The following is a 13,260-nucleotide window of genomic DNA, read 5'->3' on the forward strand; positions in this document are numbered from 1 at the left end:
CTGCCTCAACATTTTAATTAATGTTATATATACATACAGGTATTATAGTATAAAAGGATTAAAATATAACCCTGTGACCATATGACCAACATTGATTTTGAAATTGTTTTTGGTTCAAGACTATATGAGTAATCAAAATCAGCCACAATGACTATCATAAATGAGTATGAGGAAAGTAGATAATCATTCTCTGGGGGAAGTCATAAAATAATTTTTTTCTTTTTTCATATGCCATAAATGCATGCAGTCATTGTATATGTGTCCTTCTTCTTCTGATTTATCTCACTGAGCATTATAATCTGCATGTCCATTCATTTATAGGCAAATTTCATGACTTCATTTTTAATAGTATAAGACTAATATCCAACTCCAGGGAAAACAGGCACTAGGAGGACTGGTCAATGGTTGAAATCTACCACAAATGTGTGTGTGTGGGCGGGGGGGGGGAGCAGAGGGTAGGTAAGATAAAGGATCAGTATAACAATAATAGTTTGAAATGATCACACTGGACAAGAACTGCATATTGAAAGTAAGTAAAGGGATAGACATGATATCCTTTTAGTGTCTGTATTGCAAACCACAATGCCCAAAAGGGGTGAGAGAGAGAGAGAAAGAGAGAGAAAAGTGCCTGCCATATAGGCAGGCTGGGGGGTGGGCTGGGGGTAGATTTGGGGGGAAACTGGGGACATTGGTGCTGGGAAATGTACACTGGTGGAGGGATGGGTGTTGGAACACTATATGACTGAAATCTAATTGTGAACAGCTTCATAAGGGTTTACTTCACGGTGATTCAAATTTTAAAATTTCCTTCTACATGCTATAAGGTGACTGACACATTCTTGATATTCTTTTTTCTTTTGCTTTGTTTTGTTTGTCCCCAGTTTCAATTAGACCTCCCACACTGACTTAGTAATAATGATTAAGAAGAGATCAAAACATTGTAGCTAATGGAAAAAAATTTCAGGCTTAAATTCTCAAGAGAATGAGGCAGAGGAGGAAAAGAGGGCAGAGAATCAATAATGGATACTTGTAGAGCATTTGATTTCACAAGGGAGAGCCAACCCTTCAATACCTTTATAATATCCTGCTTTTCGGGCACTGCACATTGCTGGTAATCTCGATGGTTGGGAAGCTTTTCCACAAACAAGCTAGAGAAAGAGAAAATAGGTCCTCAGTGTTATATAACAAAAAAGCTCAAGATTATTTCTAACATAAGAATGAACCTCCTTTTCAAAAAACTATGTGGCTAATGACCTACCACTTAACCTATATTCTGGCATCTGCTTCTCCATAGGGAACTTAAAAAATATATGTTTATATATTTCATATCTAAATATATGAAATTAATAACACAACTGTTATTTTTGGCATTACAGAGTAGTTAATCTCAGCAAACTAAGCTAATTCACATGAGCTAATGTCAAGTTGCTTCACAAATAGAAATCAATTGCTTCAGTCACTTCTGTGTCTTTCTGTCCTGGGTGCACACTTCCAACCAGAGCAGCACTTTTAGTGAGTATGCTTCTGGCCACAAGTAAAAATGTAAAGGTTTTGGAAAGCTTGATGTAATTCCTTCTTATCACTGGAAAAGAGTCAAAGGGTCACTGATCAATCAGAAGTTCCAAACATAGTTCAAAAACGCTTGATTGGACATTCATAACCAACCATAACCTTTTGAACGAGGGTCAAAAGATGCAGGGTAATCAGTTATACCACATTTAGGCAAAGAAAGTAATTTTCAATAAGGACAGGAAATTCAGCATTTTTTCTATTGCTGTGTCCATAGTATGTGGAATAGTGTTCAGCTCATAGTAAATGCTCAATAAATATTTGATAAACAAATGAATTCTTCCTAATTAACTACAATGAGCTGACTGTAAAATGCCACTTTTTATAACTGTTATGTTATAGTGTATAATTAGTCATAGTATTTTGTTTATAAATCACACAGTATTATAACTCACTGTGGTATTATTTTTTAAATTAAAAAAAATTAAAACGGAGTCCTGCAAATAACTTGTCAGCTTACTGATCCCTGACCTTCTTCCTATCCCTGAGCCTCAGAAAGGTTGAAAAGTTGCCTCTGAGCACATTACATGGAAATTTACAAACCTGGATATTTTATTCTTTCCTTTAAAATTGTCCTGAGTATAAAACACTACTTGGTATTCATGCTGCTCCACCAAAATTATCTGTAATTATTTGTCCAGCATTCTTACATTAAAGGCATCCAAAATAAAACACTCACGTTATAAATTTATTATAAAGGACAAAGGCATTTTCCAAGTTTCCTTCTTCCAAATACACAGACGCCATCCTCTCCATTTCTACTCCAGATCTGAAGTAGCGGCGGGGAGTGATATCTTCACTGATTGTTATGTTACAGCCGAGTTTACTGAGTGCGCGGACTCGTTCTTCAGGGCTGAGGGAAACATCTGTATGGTCGGGCATAGCAGCCAACTTTTTCTGTGAAGCCAAATTTGAATTTCTGATTATAGTCAGAAATGAATCTGAATGACTTTCTGCATATATGATCTATGGTGAATATGTAGTACAAATACCTAAGGAAAGCTTTGTAAAAGAGTTTGTGACATAAACTTTTCATAAAAAATGAAGAGTTATCAATGCCTCTTTGGCTGATCACAGCGCCCAGGAGGAGAGAGAGAACAGGGGGGAATGCCCTGCCACAGTGGCAGGGGGGGAGGGGGGATGGGAGGATGGGGGGGGAGGGATATTATCCTGGTGGTGGAAAATGGGCACTGGTGGAGGGATGGGTATTTGATCGTGGTATGACCGAGATCCAAGCACAAAAATTTGTAAATCTACAACTGTACCTCATGGTGTTTCACTAATAAAAAAGAAAAAAATATAAAAAAATACACATATTAATATAATAGATTCTTTTAAATATGGGCAACTAAGGTCAAAGAATAAAGTTAATTTAAATTGTAATTTAATGAAAAAAGTTATTCAATAAAAAAAAATGAAGAATTATTTCTTCATAAAATGAAACCTTTTACTTGCACCTGCCATCCATGCACCACAAAAAACACATACATTTCCAGATAAACATACATTTTTAAGGGAGTACCATTTCTTTTAAGTTTCACATTCTGAGGTGTGCAAATGATTCAGGTCTCTGTAAATAAAATAACGTTGACCTCTATATTCTACACTAGTTTCATCCTGCATTACACAAAGCAGAGAGAAGGATTTCTGCCAGGATAGAGCTCAAGTCATTCCACTCAAAGGGACTCAATGGAATAGCTTGGATTTAAAGTAACTAAACAGATTCAATCCTACTAAAATCTATCTAGTCAATAAGTAGCTCTCAGAGCTTCCCAACCTGCGTCTTAACTAAATGACTAAAACCCACCACCAAATCCTAGAGCAGTCTTTTCAAGTATATGGATACTTTCTGCTTTGTTTCTTTTAATATCAAGACTCTTAGCCCTCCACATAATAGCCATTACACACTAATTAGTCCCTGACTGAAAAATATCAATATTACAAAAAGGTATTATTAATAAAACAGCATTAGTCATTTTCAAAACCTCTGTATACGTTTAGAAAAACACTAAACATGTATGTTCATGAGAATTATTCAATAAAAATCTAATGCTTCAGAAAAACAAAACAAGTCAAGTTTTTTTTTTCTCCAAAAAGTCAAAGTGTAGGTCCAGGAGTTAGTACAGAGGTTAGGTAGTGCCTAACATGACCTAAGCGAGGTTCAATGGCTGGCATCACAAGGTTCCCAAGCAATCCTGCAGGCCCCACAGAGCTCACCCGCACCCCATCCTTGGGCCTTTTCACTGAACTACTGGTGGGTTTTCCCTGGCTTCCACAATAATAAAATCCAGATAGCAAATTTTTCAGATTTTGTAAGCCAGAATAGAGTGGTAATTTCAACTATGTGGTGCAAAGCAGCCACAAATAATATATAAGCAAATGATCCTGGCTGGAATCAAAAAAAATTTTTATTTACAAAAAGAAACTGATGTCTCTGGCCTTTTAATTATAGTTTGCTGATTCCTGCTCCAAGTAAGATCCTTAACCAGCAGCAGCAGCAACCGAAGCCCTGGTCTTGCATGCCTGAAACCTCAGTAAAATTGACAATCCCTGGTACCCCATATGGTTCCTGAGCATTCCCGGGAGAGATCCTTGAGCACAGCCAAGTGTGGCCGAAACCTAGCCCACATGCCCCCAAATGCAAATGCCTCATATCTTCTCAGATCAATAGACCCAGATCCCCAGAAGTGGCTAGAAAAACTGAGAGTTAAGAAGTACCGCTTTATCCCAGTCTATTATCCTGTGATGTTCAATAATGAAGTTAGCCCAAAATGTGAGCTTCCAGGCATCTCTCTGCCAATTTGGAAAGGGTTCAAATTTGATATAGTGTGGTTGAAGCATTTGATTAAGGTCTGCAGAAAATTTTTAAAAGCATATGAAGGGAGACATAGCTCTAGTCCAGCCATGAATTACTTGAAGGGCAACTATTAGGGGCAGGGGGCAGTGAATAAAATACATGCAGGTTTCTGAGGGCATTCGGGCTACTTTGGTTAGTATGATAGACAGAACGTTCAGGCCTGCAATGATTCTAGCTTCTAAAAGCTTAACATATAAAGTAGGAAGGTGGGGCTGGAGCAATAGTACAGCAGGTAGGGCGTTGGCCTTGCATACGGCCAACCCAGGTTTTAATCCCAGCATCCCATATGGTCCCCTGAGCAGCACCAGGAGTAACCCCTGTAAACTTGTTTCTTTAGATCCCATTAAATCAGAAGAAGCACAGACCATTTGCAGCTCCTGTAACTCTACTGATCAGGCACAGAGGAATACAGGGAAGCCTCCTCCTCTTTCTTTCTCTCCAAGTAGTGCTCACAGCCTACATTTCCTCCCTCTTCAGATCTTCATTCTATCCCTCTAGGAAATGATGGGTTAAGCCATCTCAGTTTAAAGAAGGGACAAGAAGGCTTGACAGTCTCCCATGTTCTTGGTCTAAGTAGTTTCCATGTTTTGTCTAAGTTACAAGACCCCTACTATGGTGTACCTTTATCCTAAGAGACATTCAGTTAATTTTTGATTCTCACCTACCATCTTAAATCTAATCCCATTTGGTCCAAAATTCTGAAATCAGAGAGATGACATTCAGTAGCAGCATTCAGACCCTTCATCTTAAATTAGCCACACTTCCTTCTATTGTTATCTGTGTTGTGTTATTCTTCTAATCCTTTGACTTCCTCATTTCAGAGAAACTGCTGGAATTGGAGCCAGTGAACTTTGAGCCCAAAAACTGACTATGTGTAGCCTCCTAAAGGAACAAAAGATTTCCCTATATTTTATTACTATAAAATTTAGTCCACAATAGATTATGCTTTGTGTAAAATATTTTTTAACTCCTGAACTCCTGGAGGGAAAGGAATCATCTTCCACTTATCTCTCCCTAGGATATAACATTCTGCCTGCTGGACAGATGATAAATACGTCAAATAAAAGGGAAGAGAGAAAAGTGGACAAGGTTATGTTTAGATTACCCTTTATATGACAATAAAGATAAGAATTATGTTTCTTTTACTGGATAGCCTTATCCTTCTTAGAGGGGTAAAACAGATTCTAGCAATAAACTAGGAAATAGCTTAAGGTCTTCAGTTATCTATAATGTCCAATGTGTATATGAACTTCTTGAATTAAAGTACAAAACTTGCAGATTTTTCAAATTTTCCAGAAAATGCTTTATATGATCATTTCTACATTGACCTGACAAGTAGGATTTTAATTATTCCTACTCATGTTCCAGAAAAGCATTCAAGACCTTCTCAAAAGACATCTCTTTCCTCTGTAGAAGTGAAAACAGGTAGTCTTTATTTATTTGTTTTGGGTTTGGGGGCCACACCTGGAGATGTTCAGGGCTTACTCCGGGATCTTTGGTAAAAGATCACTCCTGGCAGTGCTGGGGACCATGTATGGTACCAGGAATGAAACATGAATCAGCCACTGTGTGCAAGGCAAATGCCTTAGTCCCCTGTGCTATCTCTCTAACTCTGGGCAGCCTTTATTATCCAACAGCGGATTTACAACATGACATCAGAAAGTGGAAACGTCTCAACTTCTCTATCTCTCAAATTTACTCCTGATGGACTAAGCCTCTGTAAGAAAAAAAAAATTTTAAGTAGAAAGAAGAGAGGATCATAACCTAGTTTAGAGCAAAAACTGAACCTCTTTTTCCTGTTGATCTCAGGAGTAGTCAGGTTTGCAAGTGAGTTACTGTTACTCTAATCATAGTACTCAATCACAAAGAATATAAATACATGTAGAAAAAATACTAAAAGAAGAGGGTTTCCGGTAACATGGTAAGGTGATAGCTAGCCGCTATGTTAACCTGTGGTGACTGTTGCCACAAGGCACTAAGCGCCAAAAGAGCCATATACATGTTGGTGTGTCAATATTCACACACAGAATTGATCTGGGCCACCGACAGAATAAACTCAAATAGTAGGGATTCTCAAGATCCCTATTATTTCCTCCTAAGATGTAACTCCCTTCTATGATGTGGTTAGAAAAGGTGTACTCCATGGTGGACCTTAAGGGGGAAAAAAGGAGAAAGGCAAGGGGTAAGGATCCTCACAAAAATCTTCAAGCAACATCTAGCATAAAATCCAAAATGGTCACCGTCATACAAAGTTAAGAAGCTAAGGTATGAAGTACATGCCACAAAGTCAACTCCCTCCAGCATTCAGCACTCTTGGAATCTAGCCAGAAAAATCAAAATTTCACACTTTTGTGGAAAAAAGTTATTTTTAATTCCAGCAAAAGAGAACTTTATTAGTCACTTCCTCAAAGGAGAGGACCGCACAGATGGATGAAGAAATGACAAGTGCTAAACCTCTTTAAGCAATGTGACTCATTTCAGATGTTGGTATGTTTCTGTTCTTCTTTTGGGGTTTTACAAGCATATGTCAAATATCGGTTGGTGCTACCTACCAGAGAACTGACAGTTAACGGCTGATCCATGTTGTCCTGGCTATGAAGTGATGGAGTTCACTGCTTCTTCTCAATCACTTCATCTGTTTCAGAGACAAAGAGCATAACCTGGATTACTTTTTGAGGATTGAAGTCTCTCAGCAGCCCCAGCATTATTTCTGCCTCAGGAAAATAGGAACAAATTGAACTAGTTTACATAATCTGTTTTTAGTGACTGTGAGAAAACTCTTCCTGTGGACACACAAAACTACAAGTATTCTAAAGCTGCCTGGGTTGTAAGAGCAGATTTTTTTAAAGTGCAGGTGTGAAGGAAATTAATAATTGCTTGGAACTCAGTATGAGTCGCATGGGTATTTTCTTACTTGGATCTCTCATTTACATTATAAAGTGGGTTTTCTTTCTTAAAAGAGAAAATCAAGCTCCTGATGGAGACAGTATGGAGTCTGAAGTGAAAAAGTCTTTTTCTCTAGTTTTTGGATCACACCCTGCTGTTCTCAGAGCTTACTCCTCCCTCTGTTCTCAAAAATTACTCCTCAATGTGGTCAAGTGCAGAGGATTGAATCTGGGTTGGCTATGTGCAAGATGAATCCTTTACCTGCTGTTCTGTTTCTCTAGCCCCTGAGGCCATGAACTCTCAACCTAGAGTTAGTCTGCATTAAACAAAAGCCTTAGAGCCAAGAAGGCAAAATTCTAAGAGACCTCTGTGATTCCTGCCCCTTGGCATTAGTGGGTTTGAGTAATTCTCTGTGTTTTTTTTTAATTTTTTTAATTTTCTTTTTTTTTTTTTGCATGTGGACAAAACCTGCAACCAGTGGGAATTGCCTAAACATGCAAAAGTGTACCACTGTTCTCTCCCATAGGAGAGAGTGTGATAAACTCAGTAAAAATTGGCAGATTTTGGGACCAGGTAGCCAAAATCATTGGTGGGTGTTTAAGAAACCCAACAAATTTGCAATGAGCTTCTAAATGTAAGAAATGTTTATTTCTGCGAATTAAGATACCAGAATTTGTTAAATTGCCAAAGATACAACCAATCATTATTAATTCCCACAAGCAATTTTATAGTTCAAACATATAAACCAACTGTCCTCAAATCTAAGAAATTTATGGTCAACAGTTTTGGGTGTTTTTTTTTTTGAAACATTAACCACTCCATGACATTGGTCCTCTCTTAATTCCTTTCTTTGTTAATCCCAATTCCTCACACGAACAGTTGTATTCTCAGTATCCCACAGTCAGCACAGACAGGCTATGCTCTTTTATTAGTAGCTGTTGAAGTGTGTATAGAGTCCCAGAGAACTGCAAGGCCTGGGAGGTCAATATCTCCATAATATTACTAGCATTATGTTGTGTTGTCTCTACCAAAATTACATTCAACTGTATATGTCTATGTATGATAGATCCAAAGACTACAAGTTGATTGAATACTCAATTCCAAATTCTCATAAATGCTTTCATTTTTAATGTATTAAGTACAAATTACTATAATTCATATAAAAAAGATTTGGGGAGCCTTTGGTACCTTTTGTAATTTTTAAGAGTGCCCAAGGACTTTAAATCAAAAAGTTTGAAAAAACACTGCTCTTGATCAATTATGAAAACAAAGTAAAACAAAAACTCACTGTTACTCTAATCATAGTATTCAATCACAAAGAATATAAATACATGTAGAAAAAATACTAAAAGAAGAAAAAAGCAATATCTAGTATCACTTTCTACTTGTGCTACTGGGCTTGCTAAAATAATGAAAAAACTGAGAGTCGAATAAATGGCACCCGACCCACACAGACCCTGACACCCACAGACCAGATGTATAGATTGCTCCATCATCTTCAACAGCCTTTTTGAATTGAAGTCACAGTATATTATAATATTTTATAGATTTCAGGCTTACTGCATACAGCTATTATAATAACCAATAGCTGTATAAACAACATACATTACAAAATACAATATAGCCCACCATACAACTAAACAATTGATTCCTTTTTCCTTTTTCCTGAGTTATCCACTTGCCCCAATTTGCCTTTCCCTTCTGGTAACCACTAATTTGCCTTACAATTTAAGCATTTAACTTTTGTTTCATTTAGTTCACACATTTATTTGGTTTATTTATATACCACATATGAATGGGATCATACAGTGTTTGTCTTTCTATATCTTATTTATTTCACCTATCAGATATGCTCCAGGTCCATCCATGTGTTACAAATACCAGAATTTCATCTTTTTTAAAATAGCTGAACAGTAGTCCATGTGTTTAAATAATTTATCTTCTTTATCCAGCCATCTGAATATGCACACTTAAGTTGTTTCCTATCCTTAATTATTATAAATGATCCGTCAATGAATATAAAGGTGTCATAGCTCTTCAAATTAGTTTCTCTACATTACAAATATCAATTTTATCTGATAGAGCCACTCACCCAGATAAAACCTACATTTCCCAGGACTTCTTAGAGTTAGACGTAGTCAAGTTACCAAGTTCTGGCTACTTGGGTGTGAAGGTAAATGTGGTGATCAACATCTAGATTCTGCCTTTGACATAAAGGGACATGACCTCTCCGACCAGCCCTTGTCTTTCTGCCAGCTGGAAGAAAGACAGGTGAGTCACCATGGGTCATGAGGATGAGCCATGGAAAAGCAAGAAAAAGTACTCTATCTAGTTTTTTTGACACTGAGACAATTAGCTTGACAAAATTTCTATCTTGTATCACACATTTGGATCTGTTTAAATAGTTGAGTCAAACAAATGTAACCTAGAAAAGATGGTTAGGTTAGGCCAGGAGAGACTACAGTCAGGGATGATAAGGAATATACCTCTTTCATCACTGTCTTCTGCACCACCCTCATTGCTTCACTTGTCCCTACCTCCACACCTTTGCCCAAATCCAGGAAGTTGCATAAATAATCCTACCTTCTCCTCTTCCCATAGCTTACCAAAATTCTGCCAAGCCTGTGAGATCCCACTTATCCAAATAAAACTCTCAGGCTTCCTCAGAATTAGTGCCACACAAACCTTCAAACAAGCAGATATTATAAGCAACAAAGGCAATATTTGGTGTAAAAGATGTTTAATTGGTTTTTACTGTCATTTAAAACTGTTGAGGTAGTTAACAACATTTTAATATGAGGCAAGAACAATAGTGCAGTGAGTATTTGCATTTGCTTGCATACACAGGACTGAGTTCAGTCCTTGGCATCCTATATGGTTCCCTGAGCACCACCAAAAGTAACTCCTGAGCATCACTGGGTGTGGTCAAAAACCAAAAACAAATGTGGTTATAAAAATTCAGATTTCTGCCTATCTTTAAAAACCAGGGATCTGGCATCACTGGGCACCATGGCTGAAATAAACTGGGGTGTTATTTAGGATGTTGAGCAAGGAGTGGCATGAATGGCCTCATTATTTAAAAGAGATCTATGAGGGTTCTTCTGAGAACAGAGTATGTGAGTTAGGGGAGTAGGTAGGTGGGAGAAGATCGGGGAGAGAATAGTATTTTGGGTCATATAGGGGAACAGTGATAATGGTGGTTGGGGCAAACATCATGTGCTGTGGGAAATTGAAGTAATTTTTAAACATAAACTCTCCACTTCTAAAAGAAGGAAAGGCCAACAACATAAGTGATAAGATAATAAGCAAACAGTACTTCAGGAAAGGAAGCAATCCATGTCCATTAACAGGATGGGACAGCTGGCAGGGCAATCTTGTCTAGTTCCTCATTCTTTAGCAGCTATTATGAGACTTCAGGTTGAAAATAACTTCAATTGCTAAAGATAAGAAACACTGCAAGTTGGAGGATAAGCAGATAGTTGGTACTCAACATCATACATGACTAAAACAAGCTCCCTTTGCAAAGTGGAGAGTCACTGAGCTTGGGGTACAGAGTGCAAAGGCCCCCCTTTGGTGTTAACCTGAACTTGAGTCCTGTCTCTAAGACTTACTTGGAGTCATTCTTACTGGGCCCTAGGCACTCCCCTTTCCACTTACAATGGCATATCAGGACCCCACTTCACAGCTTCTAAATGAAAACATCCTTAGCAATGCCTGATTTATTTTTTTTTTACAGATTTCACTTTTATTTATTTTTTTATTTTTTAATTTTTATTAGTTAAACACCATGAGGTACAGTTGTAGACTTACAAATTTTTGTGCTTGGTTTCAGTTATACAATGATCACATACCCATCCCTCCACCAGTGCCCATTTTCCACCACCACGAGTCCCAATATCCCTCCCACCCCCCATCCTCCCCATCCCACCCTGCCTCTGTGGCAGGGCATCCCCCTTTTGTTCTCTCTCTCCTTTTGGGTGTTGTAGTTTGGCAATGCCTGATTTAATCTCAACCACATCACTACTCCCATCCCTCGTAGGTTTTACATTCCTATGGTTTGATAACATCAGCATTCAATGTTCCAGCCATGTAGGACATTTAGCCTGTTATATATACTTCTAGAGAGGTTCTTATTTTATTTTTTTCTGCTTTAGAGTTCCTGTCTACTAACCTTTATTTCTGCCCCTGTTTCCTCACTACTGTAGCTTCAAAGACAAAACCAGTTTCCGCTTTAAATTACATTTTATTTTATTATGGGGGGTGGGGGAGGGGCGGTCGACCAAATGGTACTCTGGAAATCTTTCTGGAAAATCTCAGTAAACCAGGACAACAATTCAATGTTAGGGCCTGGGGATGTAATGCTTTTCATGCCATGTGATGAAACAGACCACCAGAGCAGCTGGAAATGCTCAGGGGGTCTCCAAAACTACAACTGTTGATGCTTAAGAGGCCAAATGTTGCTAATGATTGAACCCAGTCAGGAGCATGTTAGACACACAAGCTAATCACAGTACTCTCTTCTCTGGTTATTAAATTTCCCATTAAATAGATTTGCTTTATTTGATGTTTATAGCCATGGCGGCACAAATAAGTCTGATTTGTCTTTTGATTCTGGCACACAGTGCTTGGGAATTGGCATAGAAGAGGTGTTAAAATCATGTATATTCACAGTGAACACGAGTTGTCAACCTTGTACCAGCAGTTCTGCTAACAAGTAATCCCTAAAACTAACTGAACAGTTTTATCTATATCAGAAGTGAGGGGCCTGGCCCAAAAAAAAAAAAAAACAGAACAAAACAGAGTCTCCTCCCTATGTGTCCTGGAAGGGGCAGGAGCCCCCTCCAAAATGACACAAACTGCCCCCTCTATAAGTCTAACTCTTCCACACTCTCTCAATTTTACAGTCTCATAGCAGAATTCTTTGATTTCAGGGCACAATTCTATACCCCCAGTTTTCAATTCCCCCCAAATAAGTGTGAAATCAACTCTACAATTTTTACTTTTATGTATTCATTTATTTTATTTCTTCATCATAGTAGGGCTGGAGTGATAACACAGTGGGTAAGGCATTTGCCTTGCACGCGGCCAACATTGTCGACCCGGGTTTGATTCCTCCGCCACTCTCGGAGAGCCTGGCAAGCTACCGAGAGTACTCGCTCGCACGGCAAAGCCTGGCAAGCTCCCTGTGACGTATTCAGTATGCTAAAAAACAGTAACAACAAGTCTCACAATTTGTTGTGAGACATTACTGGTGCCCGCTTGCGCAAATCAATGAACAATGGGAGGACAGTACTACAGTGCTACTGTGCTTCATCATAGTGCTGAGCCCCAGACTCAGCCCACAATTCTGACTTTTAAAACCAAGCAACAGTGGGTCAGTATGATAGTACAGCAGGTAAGGCATTTGCCATGCATGCGGCCGACCCAGATTTGATCCCCAGCACCCCAGGTTCAGGCCCCAGCATTCTATATGATCCCTGAGCACTGAGTGCAGAGTCAGGAGTGACCCCTGAGCATTGTCAGGTGTGACTCAAAAAGCCAAAAAAAAAAAATCCCCAAAACAGTGGAAGAAACACAGTACAGGAGTTAAGGCACTTACTTGCCTTGCATGATGTGAACTCAAGTTCAATCTCTGGCACCACATATGTCCCCAGAGCACCACCAGAATTAAACCTGAGCACAGAACTAAGAATAGCCCCCAGACACTACCAGGAGTGACTCCAAACCCCAGAAGATGTAAAATAAAACCAGCAATAAATAATGCCAAGAACAAACAGAAAAAGACATGATTGTGCACCATGCCAGAGATTATAAAACCCAGCTCCCGGAAGAGAACAGCGCAGAGTCTCCTGCCCCCGCGCCTGGCTGTCCTCGCCGGGGCCCCTTGGAGGGGAGCGGGTTGAGTTTCCCTCCCCGCCCCAACCAGGGCTCCGGCAGCCGAAGACCTC

The 13,260-nt window shown here is 38.9% G+C and overlaps 1 protein-coding gene across 2 annotated transcripts in view; it reads right to left on the minus strand.

The window, feature by feature from the left end:
* Positions 1 to 13,260, minus strand: part of STAMBPL1 (STAM binding protein like 1) — a 57,414-nt gene that overhangs the window by 18,170 nt on the left and 25,984 nt on the right. For both annotated transcript variants that reach the window (XM_056120626.1, XM_056120625.1), the window contains exons 2-4: positions 6,979 to 7,061; positions 2,249 to 2,466; positions 1,073 to 1,148 (exon numbers count right to left, since the gene is read on the minus strand). In XM_056120626.1, the coding sequence (XP_055976601.1) occupies positions 1,073 to 1,148; positions 2,249 to 2,466; positions 6,979 to 7,008 (324 nt within the window). In that variant the 5' untranslated portion in view covers positions 7,009 to 7,061. The remainder of the gene's footprint in view (positions 1 to 1,072; positions 1,149 to 2,248; positions 2,467 to 6,978; positions 7,062 to 13,260) is intronic.

The sequence above is a fragment of the Sorex fumeus genome, unplaced genomic scaffold (assembly GCF_029834395.1).
Source record: "Sorex fumeus unplaced genomic scaffold, SorFum_2.1 ptg000043l, whole genome shotgun sequence".
Taxonomy (NCBI): domain Eukaryota; kingdom Metazoa; phylum Chordata; class Mammalia; order Eulipotyphla; family Soricidae; genus Sorex; species Sorex fumeus.